The sequence below is a fragment of the Prionailurus viverrinus genome, chromosome F1 (assembly GCF_022837055.1).
Source record: "Prionailurus viverrinus isolate Anna chromosome F1, UM_Priviv_1.0, whole genome shotgun sequence".
Taxonomy (NCBI): domain Eukaryota; kingdom Metazoa; phylum Chordata; class Mammalia; order Carnivora; family Felidae; genus Prionailurus; species Prionailurus viverrinus.
This window is the reverse complement of record NC_062577.1, coordinates 4,809,404-4,830,248: the sequence shown is the minus strand read 5'-3', so window position 1 is coordinate 4,830,248 and position 20,845 is coordinate 4,809,404. Positions and strand designations below refer to the sequence as shown.

The following is a 20,845-nucleotide window of genomic DNA, read 5'->3' as shown; positions in this document are numbered from 1 at the left end:
GTTATAGAGGTTCCAGAAGGAGAAGAGAGAAAGGGCAGAAATCTTACTCAAGTAAATAATGGCTAAAACCTTCCCTAGCCTGGGGGGAAAAACAGATATCTAAATCCAGAAGGCCTAGAAAGTTAAAAAAAAAAAGAGTCCAAAAGTGAGGCACATTATAAATAAACTGTCAAGTTAAAAACAAGAAGGGAATCTTAAAAGCAGCAAGAGGAAAACAACTTGTTATAGACAAGGGAACCCTGTAAGAATTCCAGCAGATTTTCCAGCAAAAACTCTAGAGGCCAGAAGGGAGTGGCATGATATATTCAAAGCGCTGAAAGGGAAAACTGCCAATCAAACCTCCAAAAGTTGTCCTTCAGGACTGAAGCAGAGAAAAAAAGTTTCCCAGACACGCAAAACTGGAAGGAATTCATCACCACCAGACCAGCCATACGAGAAATGTTAAAGGGACTTCTTCAAGCTGAAATAAAAGTGCGCTAATTAGTAACAGGAAAACATATGGAGTGTAAAAGTCACTGCTAGAGGTAAACATATAGTTAAAATCAGAATACCCTAATGTTGTGATGGTGGCAGATAAATCACTTATAAATCTAGTATGAAAGTTTCAAGACAAAAGTAGTAAAAATAACTATAATTACAATAATTTATTAATGGATACACCAGCAATGAAGATGTCAACTATGGCATTAAAACATAAAATGGGGGGGGGCGGGGAGGAGGGAGTAAAAATATATAGCTTTAGTACGTGTTCAAACTTAAGTTGTTATCAATTTAACATACACTGTTATAAGTATAAGATGTTTTATATAAGCCTCATGGTAATCAAAAAGGGAAAACCTATAATTGATAGAAGATAAACAAAAAGGAAACTCAGTGCACCATTACAGAAAAATATCAAATGACAATGAAATATAAAACAGGCAGAAAACAATTAACAAAATGGCAACAGGCTATATCTATCAATAATTACTTTAAATGTAAATGGACTGACTTCTCTAATCAAAAGACATATAACAGTTGAATGATTTTTTTTTCCTCACTGCCCCACCATTACCCTCCACTCCCAGCCAATGGGCAGGGAGGAGAGGCAAGGGGCCTGCGGGCAGAGCAAGAAAAGTGGTCCCATTCACCATGAATATCCATCCCTCATCTGACACAGTTTTCAGGCTCAGAGGACACATTCATCACATCAATTGGTACATAGCTGAATGGATTCTAAAAACAAGAGATATGGTATCCACAAGAGATTCATGTCAGCTTTAAAAACACACACAGACTGGGGCACCTGGGTGCCTTAGTTGGTTGAGCGTCCGACTTCAGCTAGGGTCATAATCTCGCAGTTCGTGAGTTCAAGCCCCACATCAGGCTCTGTGCTGACAGCTCGGAGCCTGGAGCCTGCTTCAGATTCTGTGTCTCCCTCTCTCTGCCCCTTCCCCGCTCATGCTCTGTCTCTATCTCTCAAAACTGAATAAACATAAAAAAAAATTAAACACACACACACACAGACTAAAATTGAAGGCAGGGAAAATGGTATTCATGCAAATGTAAACCAAAAGAAAACTGAAGTAGCTATACTTCTATCAGAAAAAATAAGACTTTAAAACAAGACTCTAATAAGAGGCACTAAAAGGTCATTAGATAATAATAATAATAGGGTCAACCCAACAAGAGGATATAACATTTGTAAATACTTATGCACTCACCATACAAGCACATAAAGCAAACATTAACAGACCTGAAAGAAGAAACAGACAACAGTACAATAATATTAGGGGACTTCAATACTCCATTTTCATTAATGGATAGGTCTTCCAGACATAAAATCAATAAGGAAATGTGGGACTCAAACTACACATCAGACCAGATGGACTTAACAGACATTTACAACAATTTCCATCCAAGATCAGCAGAATACACATTCTTCTGAAGTGCACATGGAACACTCTGGACAGATCATATGTTGGCCACAAAAACCAGTCTTACTGCATTTAAGGAAACTGAAATCTAAAAACGTCTTCTCTGACCACAATGGTACGAAACTAGAAATCAATTAAAATGGAACACTGGAAAATTCACAAATATATGCAGATAAAAAAATATGCTATTGAACAATAAATGGGTCAAAAATAAATAAATCAAAAGAGAAATAAAGTAACTGTAGACAAATGGAAATACAATGGAACAAAGCTTATGGGATAGAGGAAAAACAATTCTAAGACTGAAGTTGGTAGAGATAAATGCCTACATTAAGAAACTAGAAGAGTTCAGATAAACAACCTAACTTCACACCTCAAGGAACTAGAAACAAAAAAACAAACTGAATCCAAAGTTAGAATAAAGAAGGAAATAATAAAGATCAGTGCAGAAATAAATGAAAGAAACTAAGACAATAGAAATGATCAATAAAACTAAGCTGGTTTTTTGAAAAGGTAAAATACACAAACCTTTTCCCACACTTTAGACAGACAAGAAAAAGAAGGGGAGAGGACTCAAATTAAATTAGAAATTAAAGAGGAGATGGGGCGCCTGGGTGGCTCAGTCAGTTAAGCGTCTGACTTTGGCTCAGGACATGGTCTCACAGCTTGTGAGTTCGAGCCCTGCATTGGGCTCTGTGCTGTCAACTCAGAGCCTGGAGCCTGCTTCAGATCCTGTGTCTCCCTCTCTCTCTGCCCCTGCCAGTCATGCTCTCTCTCTGTCTCTCAAAAATAAATAAATGTAAAAAAAAATTTTTTTTAATGGGACGTGTGGGTGGCTGAGTCAGTTAAGTGTCCAACTTCAGCTCAGGTCATGATCTCCCAGTCTGTGAGTTCAAGCCCGGAGTCAGGCTCTGTGCTGACAGCTCAGAGCCTGGAGCCTGCTTCAGATTCTATGTCTCCCTCACTCTCTGCCCCTCCTCCACTCATGCTCTGTCTCTCTCTGTCTCAAAAATAAATAAACATTAAAAAAATTTTTTTTTAATTTTTTTAAATGAAAGAGGAGACATCACACTTGATAAATACAAAGGATCATAAGAGACTACTATGAACAATTATATACATTTCCTCTGGATACCCAAAAGTAGAATGTTCCTATGAAATACTTCATAAACCTAAATGGCATAAAGCAAAGAAGCAATTACCATTAATTTATATGGAAAAATCTTTGAGTATTCCCAGACCCAAAAATTAACCTCTCTTAGGCTTTTCTGATACCATGTTGCTAATGGATGCACAAAATAAATCCAGATAAATCACAGACGCTCATAGACCCAGTTCAAAGCTATGTCAGCTTCAAGCAGAGAAGCTGAGTGCAGTTCTTCAGGAAGGAACTTGGTGGCGCCACTTTTACTGCTGGGGTGTGTACTACCTCTGTAATGGTTCACTGCAAAATAAATACTGAAACCTGTTTTCACTTTTTGTGAGCAAAAATCCTGTGCAAATTTCTTCCGGTTAGCGAAAATAGGTACCAATGTAGGCCATTTGTAAAAGTGAAATGGAGTAACAACTTTCTGACAGCAGGTGATACCTATACCAACAAATTGGACAACATACTAGAAATTGATAAATTTCTAGAAACATACCCCTACCACAACAGACTTGTGAAAAAACAGAACACCTGAACAGACTGATTACTAGTCAGGAAACTGAATCAGTAATGAAAAACCTCCTGACAAACGGGAGTCCAGGACCAGATGACTTCACCTGTGAATTCTACCAAACATTTTAAGAAGAATCAATACCAATCTTTCCCAAACTCTGTCCCAAACATAGAAGAGGAGAGGACGTTTCAAAACTCAATATAGGAGGCCAGCATTACTTATTCCCAAAACCAGATAAAGACACTACAAGAAAAGAAAATTACATACAATATCTCAGATGGACATAGATGCAAAAATCCTCAACAAATTATCAGTATACTGAATTCAGCAATACATTAAAAGGATCAAACATCAAGATCAAATGGGATTTATTCCAGGAATGCAAGGATGGTTCAATATCCACCATCTATACGATACACCACATTAACAAAATTAAAGATAAAAATCATATGACCATCTCAATAGACACAGAAAAGCCATCTGACAAAATTCAACATCCATTCATGATTTAAAAAACTCTCAACACACTGGTTGTAGGGAGGATGATTCTCAACATAATAAAGGGTATAAATGACAAGAGCACAGCTAACATCATACTCAGTGGTGAAAGCTGAAAGCTTTTCCTGTAAGGTCAAATAGGATGCTCACTCTCACCACTTGCATTCAATGTAGCACTGGAAGCTCTCAGAAGAGCAGTTAGGGAAGAAAAATAATTAAAAGGCATCCAAATCAGAAAGGAAGAAATAAAACAGTCTCTCTTTGCAGATGACATGATATTATATATAGAAAACCCCAAAGACTCCACCAAAAAACTGCTAGAATAAACAAATTCAGTAAAACCAGGACACAGAGTCAACATAGAAAAATCAGCTCCATTTCTATACACTAATAAGAAACTATCAGAAAAAGAAATTAAGGGGGAAAATCCCATTTGCGATTGCATGAAAAGGAATAAGATACCCAGGAAAAAACTTGTCTAAGGAAATGAAACATTTGTATACTGAATATTATAAGACATTGATGAAAGAAAGGGAGGAAGACACAAATAAATGGAAAGACATTCCAGGCTCATGGATTGGAAGAATTACACTGGAACAATGCCCATAGTACCCAAAGCAATCTACATATTTGACACAATCACTATCAAATATCCAGTGGCACAGGGCACCTGGGTGGCTCAGTCACTTACACGTCTGACTTTGGCTCAGGTCATGATCTTGCAGTCCATGGGTTCAAGCCCCACATTGGACTCTGTGCTGGCAGCTCAGAGCATGAAGCCTGCTTCAGATTCTGTGTCTCCCTCTCTCTGCCCCTTCCCCACCCATGCTCTATCTCTGTCTCTCAAAAAAATAAATAAAAACATTAAAAAAAAATTTTGATCCAATGGCATTTTCACAGAAATAGAAAAAATAATCCTAAAATTTGTATGGAACCACAAAACCCTAGAAAAACCAAAGCAATCTTAAGGAAGAAGAAAAAAGCTGGAGGCATCACACTTCCTAATTTCAAACTAAATCAATGACTTTTTGGATTTGACCCCAAAAGCAATGCAACAAAAACAATAATAAATGAGTAGACAACATCAAACTAAAAAGCTCTGCACAGCAAAGGAAACTATCAACAATGAAAAGGCAGCCTACCATATCAGAGAAAATATTTGCAAATTGTATATCTGATAGCAAATCATAGATCTGATAAGGGATTAATACCCAAAATATATAAAGAACTCATTCAGCTCAATAGCAAAAAAAAAAAAAAAGCCAACTAGGACCACCTGGGTGGCTGAGTTGGTTGCATGTCCAACTTCAGCTCAGGTCATGATCTCATGATCTGTGGGTTCAAGCCCCGCATCAGGCTGTGCTGACAGCTCAGAGCCTGGAGCCTGCTTCAGATTCTGTGTCTCCCTTTCTCTCTGCTCCTCGCCCCCCCCCCCCGCCCCACACTCTCTCTCTCAAAAATAAACATTAAAAAAATTTTTTTTTAATCCAACTATATGGCCAACAGGTATATGAAAACATCACTCATCATCAGGGAAATGTAAATCAAAACCACAATGAGATATCACCTCACACCTACTAGAACAGCTATGGTCAAAAAGACAAGAGATAACATGTGTGGGCAAGGATGGAGAGAAAACGGAACCTTTGTGCACCGTTGGTAGGAATGCACACAAGTGCCACCACTCTGGAAAACAGTAGAGAGGTTCCTGAAAACATTAAAAATAGAACTACCATACAATCCAGCAATCCCAGCATATCCAAAAGAAAGGAAACCAGGATATCAAAGAGATATCTGCCTTCCCATGTTCACTGCAATGTTATTCACAATAGCAAAGATATGGAAATAACCTACGTTTCTATCAATGATGAATGGATAAAGAAGATGTATATCCATATCCGCAATGGAATATTATGTAGTCATAAGAAAAAAAGAAATCCCGCCATTTGTGACCACGTGGATGGATCTAGAAGGCATTATGGTAAGTGAAAAAGCCAGAGAATAACAAATACTGCATGGCATCATTTATATGTGAAATTAAAAAAGAAAAAAAAAAGTCTAACTCATAGCAACAGAGAGCGGAAAAGTGGTTTCCAGAGTTGGGGGGTGTTGGGGGAAATAGGAAGAGACTGTAAAAGGGTACAAACTTTCATTTATAAGAATGATGTCTGGGGGTGCCTGTGTGGCTTAGTCAGTTAAGCGTCCAACTCTTGGTTTTGGCTCAGGTCATGATCTCACAGTCTGTGGGTTCAAGCCCCCATCAGGTTCTGCACTGAGAGTACAGAACCTGCTTGTGATTCTCTCTCTCCCTCCCTCTCTGCCCCTCCCGCATCCTCTCTCTCTAAATAAATAAATAAATACACTTTAAAAAATATTTGCTAAAACAGTAGAACTTTAATGTTCTCACACACCCACAAAAAGAAAAATATGTAAGGTGATGATGTTTTCATTAACCTGATGGTGAAAATCCTGTTCCAATGTATGTATACCAAACTATCACAATGTTCACTTTACATTTCTTACAATTTTAGTTTTCAATAAAACTGCGGGGGGGGGGGGGGGGGAATCTGTCAAGGTCATGAAAACTGAGGAAAGCCTGAGAAACCGTTGCAGACCAGAGGCTAAGGACACATGACAAGTAAACGCAATGTGTTATCTTGGATTGGATCTTGGAACACCAAAATCTTTAAACACAATTTAAAACTGGTGAAAATCTGAGGCACCTGGGTGGCTCAGTCAGCTAAGCATCTGACTTCGGGTCAGGTCATGATCTCACGGGTTTGTGAGTTCAAGCCCCGCGTCAGGCTCTATGCTAACAACTCAGAGCCTGGAGCCTGCTTTGGATTCTGTGCCTCCCTCTCTCTCTGCCCTTTCCCTATTCTCACTCTGTCTCTCTCTCTGTCTCTCTCTCTGTCTCTCTCAAAAATAAATTAAAATTAAAAAATAAAATAAAACTGGTGAAAATCTAACAAAGTCTGGAGTTTGGGATGTAATATTAAGGAAAACCTCAAATAGGGTGAAAGATGTGCATGAAATGCCTTTACTATCCTTGTGACTTTTCCACAAATCTAGAGTTATTCCAAAATAAAAGTTCATTGTAAAAAAAAAAAGATGTATTGGAAATTGTATAGGACAGGTTTAAACAATGTGTGCATGTGTCATGGATTAAAGCAAAATCTCAGAAAATGAAATTAGTTTGGAAATAGACAAGTCAGGAAGTCATAGTGGAGGTTCTTCATGATCAAGACTGGCAGGTGCTTTAGGGGACTTTGGCGGTTTTAACACACTCCCTGCCACAGAGTGTCCCACAGTTTCTGATCAAGCACACGCAGCCAGAGCAGGACAAGAGGCTAAACCATGAACCAGCAGATTAAGGTGCCAGCAAAAAATCAGCCCAAAGTACTTGGGGAAAATTCAAAAGATAATATACTCTTCTTGACTCATTAAAACTAAGACAGACAGAAATTTAAACTCAAACAGGGACACCTGGGTGGCCTGTCAGTTGAGCATCCAACTCTTGATTTCAGCTCAGGTTATGATCCCAGGGTCGTGAGCCTGAGCCCCGTGCTGGGTTTCATACGGAGTGTGGGGCATGCTTGAGATTCTCTCTCTCTCCCTCTCTGCCCCTCTCCCCAGTTTGTGCTGTCTAAAGAAACAAGAAAGAAAGAAATATATATATGTTAAAAAACTCTAATAAAATTCACTATAAACAATAGCATTAGACACCAGAATAGGTCAATAAAGTGACCACGAAACCCCCATCTCCCAGTGAATGGAGCCTCAGCCTGCGGCTGGGCTAGAAGCATCCTTGTCTATTATCTTCTCCATCTGAAATGCAGTCTGTAGTTTCCGTGTAGCTTCTCGTGTTTCTTTCCACTGAATTTTTGCTGCATTCAGTGTCTGTTGCATTTATCTGCCAGGTAACATATGCCACCTTGTTCCTTCACTTACATGTGTAAATCCTGCCTCCCTAAGCCCATATTCATTCATTCATTCATTCATTCATTCATTCACTCACTCTTTTAACAGTCAAGTCACTAAATACTAGATGTCCACCGAGCACTGTGTTGGCCATTAAGGATGCACTGGCATGACTAAGACACTGTTACTATCCTCAAACTTTCCATTGAGGGCAAAAAATAGACAATCAGCAATTTAAAAAAAGTATTTCAAGTGCTATGTAACAGACGCCTGCCCACAATGCCTGCACAGGGCGCCTAATGAGGCCTCGGGTCTAGAGGTGACAATATTTGAGTTCTGAAGGACTAAACTGTAAGCAATCCAAAGCAAAAGGTCCGATCATGTGTATCTGAACCTTCCTAAGCCTTGGACTCCGTTTGGTGCAGAGCGCAGAACTGGAGTGTCCGTGAATTATGATCATAATCATATTGATAATACAGATCAAGATAATAATAAATTGGACCCAAGATCCGCTGATGAATAGAGAAGAATTCCAACTCTCAAGGAGTCTGGGGACCTTCCTTGCTCAGCCTCCTACCCATTGTGCCAATCACAATTATGGGGACATCCCTGGCATTCGACACATGTTTGCTGAATGCAGAAGCTTGCTCAGACCCCTCACATCCAGCCAAGCACCAGGTGCCATGAACTCTCTTACGTGATGCTATTTCTTGCATCTGTCCCTCCTCAATTTTTCCACTTGTACCACCTCCTTTTGTTCCTTCCCACTTCAACCACTAAGAGAGACTAGCACTGGTCTCCCCAGTTCCAGGCTCTCTCCTGCCTCAATGCTGCAGACTCTCTGAAACGTGGATTTGGTAAATTCAAACGCCTCCCCTTTGCTTACTGAAAGAAGCCCACCCTCCAGAGCTGATCATTCCGGTCTTCAAGCCCTGCACAGTCTCGTCTCACCCCTACCTCCGTGGGTGTTTTCACACACAGCATTCCCTTCCACAAAGCCTGTTCTCCACTCATATTTGTTCACCCACTAATCTTCCCCACAGGCTCTCTGCTGCCTGCATTTCCCTCAGACGACTTGGTTGAAGCCAGCCCTAACTGGCTTGAAGCTCTTCTTCCTGGGCTCCTGAGGCCCCATATAAACCCTTGGTTAGGGTTCACCCTTCTCCAGACAAGTTGTGACTTCAGGTGTCTCAGCTCCAGGAGGCTAGGATTCACTCAACAGTCGCTCTTAAAAGGGGCTGGAAAGAATATTACAAAAGAGTGAACTGAGAGTCTATGGGGAAGGCAATAAACACAGCATCAGAACACAGTGTAATCTAAGCAATGGAATGATATGGAAGGTTGCCCAAAGCAGACGGTGAGGCTGTGGAGCAGAAAGGACCCAGGGAGGTGACAAGCAGGAGTCAGCCACGTGAACACAACAGGGACAGGGCATCACGGCCCGAAGTCTGTGGGCTAGAGAGAACAGAATAGAAGCATAGTCTGAGGAGTAACAGCCGGAGATAAGCAATAAGCAAGAGGAAAGGGCACTATACCCATTTTACTGTTTCTTTTAATAAACTACTGTGGAAATAATGATACATATAAGGTGTGAAAATAAATGTTACTTTGTAACCACCTCCTAAAAAAAAAAAGAGACTAGCCTCCCGGAAATCTCCCTAGTTCCCATTTTACCCCCAAAGGTAATCACTAATTCTGACTTCTTATATTCATCATTTAGATTTGCCTTTTTTTTTTTTTTTAATTTTTTTTTTCAACGTTTATTTATTTTTGGGACAGAGAGAGACAGAGCATGAACGGGGGAGGGGCAGAGAGAGAGGGAGACACAGAATCGGAAACAGGCTCCAGGCTCTGAGCCATCAGCCCAGAGCCTGACGCGGGGCTCGAACTCATGGACCGCGAGATCGTGACCTGGCTGAAGTCGGACGCTTAACCGACTGCGCCACCCAGGCGCCCCTAGATTTGCCTTTTTTTTTTACACATAAATAGAATCAGTCTCTGTCTTCCTTCACTTATTAGTGTGTGTGAAAGAGGCATCCACAGCACGGCATATACAGATACATGTACATATATAATTGAACCCTTTTCACTGTCTAATGTATTATATGTTGTATGAGTAAATTAGAAGTCGTGATCCATTCAACTACAGGATATTACGGTATTACATATATGAGCATATAGGATATTCAACTATATTGGTTATTAGACTTGCATTCAGTTGGGGGCTACTAAAATAATGCTTCAATAAACATTCATTTGGTGCCCATGAACACACATTTGTTTGATACACCCATAGAATTTAAATCACTGGGTCATGAGGTATACATGCATTCAAATTAGTAGAGGGTGTAAACAGTTTTCCATAGTGGCTCTATGAATTACAGTCCTTCCGGAAGTTATGAGAGTTACAGACGTTCCTCATTTTAATCAACACTTGTTATTGTCAATCATTTTCATCTCAGCCATTCGTGTGACTATATACTGATGTCTGATTTCAACTGTTTGCTACCTTGATGACTGACAACATCAAGCACCTTATCATACATTTGATGGCTTGGATATACTCTTGTGAAGTTCTTGTTTAAATGTCTTGCTCACTTTGGGACACCTGGGTGGCTTAGTGCCTTAAGTGTCCTTGATTTTGGCTCAGGTCATGATCTTACAGTTCATGGTTTTGAGTCCCATGTCAGGCTCCCACTGACAGTGCGAAGGCTGCTTGGGATTCTCTCTGGCAATCCCCCGCTTGTGCGTGCATAAGTGCATGGCGCACACACACTCTCTCTCTCCCTTTCCCTCTCTCCCTCTCTCTCTCTCAAAATAAATAAACTTAAAAATGAAAACAAATGTCTTGCTCACTTTTTGGGGGTTGTCTGTTGTTATTGATTTGTAGATGCTTTTTATATACGGTAGATACAAGCTCTTTGTCATGGAGTGTGTGTTGGGAATATGTCCTGTTTTATGATATGTCTTTTCATTCTCTTAATCTTTTACTGTCAGAGCTACCTAATTTTAATGTAGTCCAGTTTATTAATAACAATATATCGGGATTCTTAAAATTGCTTCAGAATTTTTCCCCTAGTCCAAGTTGATAAAGGTTTTTTTATACTATTATTTTCTAGAAGCCGCATTGTTCCTAATTTAGATCTATAACCTACATTAAACTGATTTTTGCATATGGCGTGAAAGAGAAATCAAGATCATTTTTTTTATTTATTTTTATTTTTTTTTAACGTTTATTTATTTTTGAGACAGAGAGAGACAGAGCATGAATGGGGGAGGGGCAGAGAGAGAGGGAGACACAGAATCGGAAGCAGGCTCCAGGCTCTGAGCCATCAGCCCAGAGCCCGACACGGGGCTTGAACTCACGAACCACGAGATCGAAGTCGGACGCTTAACCGACTGAGCCACCCAGGCGCCCCAAGATCATTTTTAATGTAGATGTACAACTGAGCCAGCACCATTTTTTAAAAGACCATCCTTTTCCCACTGCCCCTCGGAACTGCCATTTCTGTCATAAATCAAGTTCCTGTCAATAATTAAGTATACACAGGTCTGCTTCTGCATTCTGTCTTGTCATCTGCTCTGTTTGTTCATCCCTACACTGCTTTAATTAATCGTTTTAGAACAAGTTTTGATATATGGAAGCAGTCTTCTAACTTCATTCTTTTTCATAAAGATTATATGGGCTATTCTTGGCCCTTTGTGTTTCCATTTAATTTCTAGAATCATTTTCAACACATACACACATGCACAAACCTGCTGGGACTTAACTGGTATTGTATGTACTCTCTAGCTCAATCTGGGGAAATTAAAAAGAGGTACCCATTTCCTTAAGAATATGATATTTGTATCCTAATGTAAATGGTAAAAGGTTTCAGTTTTGGGGCACCTGGGTGGCTCAGTTAGTTAAGCATCTGACTTCGGCTCAGGTCATGATCTCACGGTGCATGAGTATGAGCCCCGCGTTGGGCTCTGGGCTGACAGCTTGGAGCCTTGGAGCCTGGAGCCTGCTTCGGATTCTGTGTCTCCCTCTCTCTCTGCCCCTCCCCTGCTCTCACTCTGCCTCTCTCTCTCTCAAAAATAAATATTAAAAACTCTTTTTTTAAGTTTTTAGTTTTACATTGGAATTATTTTTTCTAGTTTAATTTTGAATATTGACTTTGTATGTAGTGGCTGTGATAACCCAGGGACATTATTAATTCATTAAGTATATCCGTGGTTTATTCTGGATTTTCAAATGTACATACTCATGTCATCTGCTAATAATGACAATTTTATTACTTCCTTTTCAATTATATTATTTCTTTTTCTTGCCTTCGTGCATTGGCCATGACCTCCTGTGCCACGCTGAAAACAGGCACTGATAGTGGCATCTCAATCCCACTCACAATCTATGCAGATAGTTTTTTCAATATTTGTCCATTACCTGTGATTCTTTTTAAAGAAACCCTTAGTCAGAGTGATAAAGTTTCCTTTTATTTCCATTTTGTTGACAATTTTATCATGCTTGGGTATAGAATTTTACCATATGATTTTTCTTCATCTGTTGAGATAATCCTATGGGTTTACTTTATCCTTCTGCTAATGTGATAAATTACACTAACCGCTTTTCAAATTTCACAGCAACTTTGCATTACTGAAATAAATTCAAGTTTGTCGTAATACAGCATCACTACATACGACATTACTTTTTTTTAAGCGGTTTTTTTTTGTTTGTTTTTGGTTTTTTTTTTGAGAGAGAGAGATAGAGACAGTGCAAGTGGGGAAGGGGCGGAGGGCGAGAGAGGCAGAGGATCTCAAGCAGACTCTGCCCTGTCAGCACAGAGCCCGACGCAGGGGATCGAACTCATGAAACCGTGAGATCATGACATGAGCTGATACCAAGAGCCAGATGCTTAGCTGACCCAGGCTCCCCAACATTACTTCTTTTTTTAACTGTATTTTATCCTTGTCTAAACAAGTCCTTTGAAGGCAGTGTTCTTATACTATGTCGCACTTTTTGGCATTATTCGTAACACTGTAATCATATTATAACTATTTATTAAGCCGTAAACATCTTGAGGGAGGGACTCTGCTTTGGTCTTTGTAAATTCTCCGCCATTTGGAACACAGTATATGTCACCTGAATGCTTGTGAAATGAAACTCCTCGTGATCTGCTAACAAAGTGTTGGTCCCATAACAGGCAACGGCAATAAGTGTCGGTTGACGCATCCCACCTTCTCAAGGTGACTCCTGATGGTATCGCTGGACCAGACCTAACAACGTATTGGCAGGAATACCATAGCTCAAGTCCGAGAAACAGTATATTCACAGGGCTCACTGTCCTCTGTAGAGAATAAAGAGCCATATTTATGACCCAAAGGCCATGACATCCATTCCCACGATACCAAATCAGGTAGTTCAACTTGGGCCCACTTCCTATGTGAGACGGCAGTGACATTTTCCAATGCGATTGATTCCACCTAGGAAAGTCTGCAGTGTTCTTCATTTTTCCCCATAAGCTCTGCTTAAGGGCTTGAGGGTTTTAGAAAGTGGGCTCATTTTTCCATTTGTGAGAAAAATTAAAATGTACTTTTTTGGTTTAAAAAAAAAAAAAGTCTGTCTCTTAACAACTACAGTTTGGCATTTCAACTGTTCCTGAATATCCCCATTGTACTCTAAACTCACTCAGCACAGTCTGTGTCGATACGAATCGTAGGCTTAACTTTATGTGTCCCCAGTATATATACTTGAAGCAACATTTCTGGGCTGATAACCTTACCAACAAGTCTACCTCTGCTTGATCATGCCACCTATCAGTCAATGCAGTATAAAAACTTTTGTTATAAAAGATCCATCAGATTTTTTAATCTTTGGAACTAAAATAGAAGAAAGGAAATCTGTTATACAGGTTTAAACCTGATAGAGACACAGAATTTTGCAAAGATAAGTAAAAACTTCCAGAGAAATTGGCCACAAATTGGTATGTGGTTGTCACATGGACGAAGGGTAGAAAAAGAAATCTTAAGTCCAAGCATCTTGAGCTTCTCAAATTAAATATACTAAATATGATGTCATAGGCTACACCTTAAAATAAATCAACCAGCCACACCCAACAGAGTGCAAAGAATCAAAGGTTTTTCAAAATAAACTGAAATGTCAACCCACAGTTAGAGAAGTCCATTAGCAGAATTAATATTTGCTACCCGTAGTCGTGACAAGTACAATAATGGACACAACATGAGGTCCATTAGAACACGATCCAGAGACATCTAAACTTCCATTACTTGACCGATGAGAGGATCCTGCCTCGGCCTAGGTTTTGTCTGTTCTGTCTATCAAAAAGCACAGGAAATAATCCTGGTAAATGTTAATTCTCTTAAACATCTACCTCCTGAAAATTATCCGATAATACACAAATTGAACAGTAGTACATAAAGATTAAAAAAAGAATATTTTCTGCTTGTGTGTTCATTTGATTTCTGTTTTTTTATTTTATTCTTTTCTAAATTAATTTTTAAGTAGGCTTCACACTCCGCATGGAGCCCAACACAGGGCTTGAACTCACGACCCTGAGATTAAGACCTGAGCTGACCGAGATCCTAGAGACGGATGTTTAACAGACTGAGCCACCCAAGCGCCCCCATTTGATTTTTAGTGGAACATTTTAAAGATTCATTCCTTCAGTTTGAACTGTCTTTGGTGCTTTACTGGTCTGCTCTGTGGGGTGTAATACTCCCACAAATTTGTTCTGTGGGACATAAATGGCATTACATAATAGAAGCCCAGACCACAGTGACCAAGTTTGCTCCAATCCATTTATTATTCGCTCATCATGTGAATAATTTATTCCAGGAATCAAGTGTGTGCTTCTCATTTACTTACTATTCACCGGTAACATAAACTCTATTTAGCAGGTGCATATTCACACTTAGAGAAGACAGTTTTTTTAAGTGACGCACTCAGCTAAACCAAGCAAGATCCTAAGGCTCACTACGAGCATGTACATTAAAGATTCTTCTACCTTTTACTCTTTACAAATTCTCCCTTCTGCTTTCTCTTTCCATTTTAAATAGGCCTTCTGAGCCATCATGCAGATAAATGAACTATTGCTCGACTTAATTCCACCAGCACAGAGCTGGGAAAGAAAGCAGGGGTTGGCGACAGAGCAAAGAGCTGTTCTCTGCTAGCAGAGCCTGCAGAAAGTGGGAACAAAAAGAGGAAGCCTCAGGGTGGCCAGGCAGGGCACAAGCAAGGGTGCCCTGGCTCAGAGCACAGTCAGGGTCCCAAAGGATAGACTGGAGGCCAGGCAGAGGCAGCCTAAAGAGCCCAAGATAGTCAGCTGGCCTTGCTGGCCAAAAGACCCATATACTCTGGGTCCAGGACTATAATGCAGGCAGGCTGATCTCAAATGTGACATCTGCAAGCTCTCAGGTGGAGGGTAAGGGCTCCATGGATGCAGCTGGTCAAGGATGTTCTCTTTCCCTTCTCTCTGGGTCTTGGTCAGATCTCCCTTCCTCACCTCCTCGAAGCAAGCCTTGGCCTCAAAACTGTCTTTGGCCAATCAACAGGATGCAAATGGATGTTTTGCTTCTGGGTCGAAGCACCGAGAGATTTTACGTGATTTACCATCCTTCTCTTTAACTGCCTTGAGAACATGTATCAGGATGGAGCTTCCCCCAGGCCAGGCAACTAAGATGAGGAAAATCCCCTGGTGCTGTAGACTGGATGTTCGTGTTTATTCAAAACTCATGGTTGAAACCTAACCCCAGGGGCGCCTGGGTGGCGCAGTCGGTTAAGCGTCCGACTTCAGCCAGGTCACGATCTCGCAGTCTGCGAGTTCGAGCCCCACGTCAGGCTCTGGGCTGATGGCTCAGAGCCTGGAGCCTGTTTCCGATTCTGTGTCTCCCTCTCTCTCTGCCCCTCCCCCGTTCATGCTCTGTCTCTCTCTGTCCCAAAAATAAATAAACTTTAAAAAAAAAAAAAAAAAGAAACCTAACCCCAAGTGGGCTGGCATCGGGAGGTAAGGGGTCTCTGGGAGGTGATCAGTCCTCATAAACAGGACAGTGGCCTTATTAAAGAGTCGCCAGAGAGCTCCCCTTGCCTTTTCTACCCTGAGAAGATGACCAAAAAGACAGCCATCAATGAAAGAGGAAGTACCCCCTACTAGACCCCGAATCTGCCGGTGACTTGATCTTGAACTTCCCAACCTTCAGAACTGCAAGAAAGAAATGTTCACTGTTTGTAAGCTGCCCCCTTCTGTGGTATTCTGTCATAGCAGTCTGAATGGGGTCTGAGAACCTGCCAACATGCACGGATGAGATTCGGGAGGTAAAATACACCTTTGCAGTGTTGAGCCCCTGGCGTCAGGGGCCTGTGTGTCACTGCAACAGACTCATGGATGGTCTCCCTGAATCATCCCAGGAAACCTGTGACTCCTTCCAGGAGGAATGTGAATGTATACCCTGGTGACTCAGAGTCTTTTGCCTAAGATCACAGAGTTAATAAGAGATGGTCTACCCAGAGCCCTACTCTTAACTGCACTTTGGCAAGAGCTAAGCATGAGGGAAAATAAGGCATTCCTATCTCCATAAATGGCATCAGGAAACTTCTACACGTACAACTGGCATAAAACCAGGCAAGTGAGCAGAGTAACCCCTGCAACAATCCTACTCTGAACAACAACAAGAGCAACAAAATAGTGCCAACGGCATATGCCACCGTGAGACATTATTGTTACAGTGTAACACTATTGTTACAGGGTCCTCTAAGATAGTCAAACTGTATTAAGTCGTTACCCTTAAGGTGACCCAGCCCCAGGGCGGGCTGACAGAACAGGGGTGGGTTGGGGGAGGGGGGTGGTCAAAGGAATGGCTCCCTGCTCCTCTTGCTTTGCTAGACCATAATCCCTCCCTGTTATGTTACACCTAAAGTAACAGAGGACCCTACAGAATGTGAGACTTCCACTGTTTATCAAACCTAATGCCTTCCAAAGCCACAGGCATGGTGAGGCAGAAAAAGAAGCAGAAGAGTCTAAGAACCACGGGGATTATTTGCAGCTAATAAGAAAACATTCTGTGTGTGGTCAGCAATTTTACTTTTTCCTGAAATTTCCCAGTGGAATTCAAAGCCCAGAATTCACAGTACAAATCTCTGTAGCTTCTCATCATGACTTAAGAATGCAAGAATTCTGGGGCGCCTGGGTGGCTCAGTCCGTTAAGCGTCTGACTTCGGCTCAGGTCATGATCTCACCGTAAGTGAGAAAGAGCCCCACGTTGGGTTCTGTGCTGACAGCTCGGAGCCTGGAGCCTGCTTTGGATTGTGTGTCTGTCTCCCTCTCTCTCTGCTCCTCCCTGTGCTCTCTCTGTCTCTCAAAAGTAAACATTAAAATAGTTAAAAAAAAAAAAAAAGCAAGAATTCCCCCACAAGCATTTCTTTCTTAATGGGCATTCATCTTAAGTATTGAACAACACATGCCAAGAGACAAATTCAAGGATGGGCTGTTAGTATTCCTATCCTTGACCAATTCATGGATCTTTTCAGGTGCTGGTATAGCCTGGGGATTAGCCCTTGCAGCCTTTAAACCAGAAAAGGAGAGAGAAATTATCCTCCCTTTTAGCTAAGTGGGTGCAAGTATATTCTTCAGCTGTCCCTTTGCATCGTGTTATTGACTTTCAGACTGAGCACTGCCTCTGAAGTCTGGACAGAGTCCACACACGGCCACATTTCATTTCAGGGAATCCCGTTAGCAATGACTGAATACGTGTGTATGTGAATCCACCCCTATGATGGCCTTAATACTAGATTGGCTTTTAAAGCACCAGCAAAATAACGTAGGCTGCTTTCGTGCTTATGATCTCCATCACAATTATTAACTCACTTTTTAACCTGATAAAAAAAATGGTGGTTATCCATTTGCTTAGATGGATTGATGGGATTCTTTTTAACTACCATATGTCACTTTTGAATTTCTTAGGACACTCTGTAGTGCCACATATGTTCAGAATATCGTCTATCATAAAGTCAACATCACATTTTCAATATGCTAGGTTACATTTGTTATGAGTTTTTAAATTTCAAATATCTAAACAGAAATTAACATCGAACTATCTGAAACATAGCACACCACAACAGAAGACATATATTACAGACACCCCGAGCTTGAATTCAGATAAAATTTACATTTTTATGCAAATTTTAATTCTCTCATTGTATATTCATAAATACTATTTCATTTAAAATGTAGATGTTTCAAAGGAGCAAGAGAATATCACAAAAAAATTTCACTGGAAGTAAAGCCCCCTTTCTAACTGAAAGCAGATACAGAGAAAACCATCAGAAACAGAATACCTGTCTCGCGGAATGTATTGGAGAGAGCAAACAAAAATGCTAGGCTGATTTAAATAACAAATGAGGTGGCTTTTTTCTTTTTCTTTTTCTTTTTTTTTTTTTAATGCAATGCTGTCTTTGGAGCATCTGAGTGAAGAAGCAAGCATGGTCCTCACATGCTTTTAAACAAGGAGACTTTTCCTTTCCTTGGTCTCTGACCCTCAGGGGAGGCTAAGCATCCTGCACTCATCCAGAAAGGTAAGGGTGCCAGGGCCCTCCCTGGTAGGACTTGAAACTGTCAGTGGAAACATAAAAGTGAGGACCCATTGAAGTACAAGGTGTTTAGTGTCTGACTCACGGAGATGTAGACAGAAAAGGGTGCACGACTGGTTTTCACGAACTGAAGAACGATAACAGCAGCTAAAAGTACAAGATGCAAATAAACACGGAAACACAGATTTTTTCTACCACTGCTTAAGTCTGAACCACTCTCCCTGGTCCTAACATCCGATACCAACAGCAAGAGCCAAATTCCATGAAGATGCTCTTTGCCCCCCTTTAAACATTAATAACCACCGGTTCCCGTGCCATTTCTGGAGCTCGCATTTTTAAGCGGATTCTGCTGCCTTTCAAACAACTAGAAACCAGCTACTTCCCTGGTCTTAAGGATGTGAGACATGCTTTTGATACTAGGAAATGGGTTTCCACCCGCAAGACAGCCGGTTCCCCAACTCAAAGCTTTACACCAGAGCTTTCAAGGGACTTAATGAGGCCCTGAGAGAAAAGGCACAGACCTTCCGTTCAGATTGTTGGAGAAATACTGCTTCCTCTCGGGAAGCCAGGTGTTGCTGCAAAGCCCAGGAGAGGAAGAGAAGCCCTTGGGGGCGGGGGGTACGGATAGGAGTCAGGACCGTGCAGCGGTATGAAATGCGTGAGTTTCGGAAGTTATCTTTCCGTCATAATTGGAAATGTGACCCAAATACAAGGAAGCCTGCACATTCCGCTAACACTCAGTTTGGCTTATGCATCTCCGCGGGAAGGAACAGCATCCTCTCCTGAGCTAGTGGGGTGCTGCACTCTTGAGATAATTCTTAGTTTCATTTTAACATCTGGTTTAAGGAGATGCCGATGGGTCAGGCTGGAAACTATGGATCCACTAAACGTCTCTTTAGAGGGACTTTCCCCTTCCAGAATGGCGAGCCCCAGGGGCTCAGCTCCAGTGCCGGGAACGCTTCCGGCGAAGCGCGCACTCCAGCGAGCGGTGGTCCCCATTCTCCAGCTCCCACCCTGCCCACGGCAGGTGCCCGGGGATCTATCTGGGCGCTCGGCTCGCCCTCCCTAGTTGGGCTCTAGAAGCGGATCGCCAACTGCTCATCCCAGAGGACAGGCTCCAGAAAACTCTTCCGGCTCGTGCGCGGACCCAGGCCGGGTGGCCGGCGGCGGCACCCTCACGGATTCGCTAACGGGCAGTTTCCGGACGAAGTAACACAGCCCCCAAGACCGTGCAGACACCCCCTCCAAGAGCCCACCGCCGCGCCGCGTTCCTTGGAGCCCCGCCGTGACAGGTCCCCTCCTCGCTCACCGCGCAGAGGAGCCCCAAGAACGCGGTGCAAATGAACCCCGCGAGAAGCCCGTGGGGAGGGTCGAGGTGCGCGGGGGGCCAAGCAGTGCCGGGAAAGGCATCTCCTCCCCTCTCCTCCCCGCAGCCCGGTCCTTCCCGGCAAGAAAGTGCAGGAGCAGAGGCCCCGGGTCGGAGGGAGGACGCGGACGCCCGGGTCCCCGAGTAGTCGGGCCACCTGCCGGGTCCCCGCGCCCGGGCCCGCCGCCCCGCGCGCGCGCTCGGGCCGCCTCCGGGGCAGGTGCCGGGCCCAGGCCCCCGGGGAGCGCGCCGCTCTTACGTGTTCCAGCTTGTCTTTCCTCCGGAGCCAGACGCTGGCGCTGTAGTCCTGCTGCTTGACGCTGCTGTAGAAGTTCGCGCCCACTCGGGTCAGGCTCGGCGAGGGCTCCTTGGGGCGGCTTTTGAGCCTCATCTGCTCGAAGCCCTCGTGGGGGGAGGCCGAGAGCCACTCGTGCTGCCGGATCTCCATCCTGACATGACCAGGCGGCGGCCGGCGCGCAGCGGGCTGGAGGGCTCGCGGGAGGCCGGGCCGGGGCTGGAGGAGGAGCGAGCGGGCGCGGGGGGCGCGGGGAGCCGAGCCGAGCGCGCGGCCGGGCGGGAGGAGCGCGGCCGGCGGAGGGAAGGCGAGGTCGGGGGTGGGCACGGGAGGGGGGAGGTGGGAGAAAGGGGCGGGGGCGCGAGGGACGCTGGGAGGGGAGCCGGCCCCCGGGAGGCCCGGCGCGCGCCGCGGTGGCCGCGACGCCCCGGGCGGCTGCGGTCCGGGCGGGCGCCCCGCACGCCGGCTCCTTGCGGCAGCGGCTGGGACTGGGCCGGCCCGGGGCGGCGGCGGCGGCGGCGGCGGCGGCGCGGGTGGGGTGCGGGTGGGAGGGGCCGCGGCCCGCAGCCAGCCGGAGCCCGCAGGTTGGTGCAGTGAGGAGCCGCG

The 20,845-nt window shown here is 43.2% G+C and overlaps 1 protein-coding gene across 1 annotated transcript in view; it reads right to left on the bottom strand.

Annotated features, from left to right (window-relative positions):
• The window catches only part of PLD5 (phospholipase D family member 5), a 411,506-nt gene extending 391,002 nt beyond the window's left edge, over window positions 1–20,504 (bottom strand). The window contains exon 1 of the mRNA XM_047841563.1: window positions 20,204–20,504. Coding sequence (XP_047697519.1) covers window positions 20,204–20,392 — 189 coding nt within the window. The 5' untranslated portion in view covers window positions 20,393–20,504. The remainder of the gene's footprint in view (window positions 1–20,203) is intronic.
• Window positions 20,505–20,845: the final 341 nt, after the last annotated feature.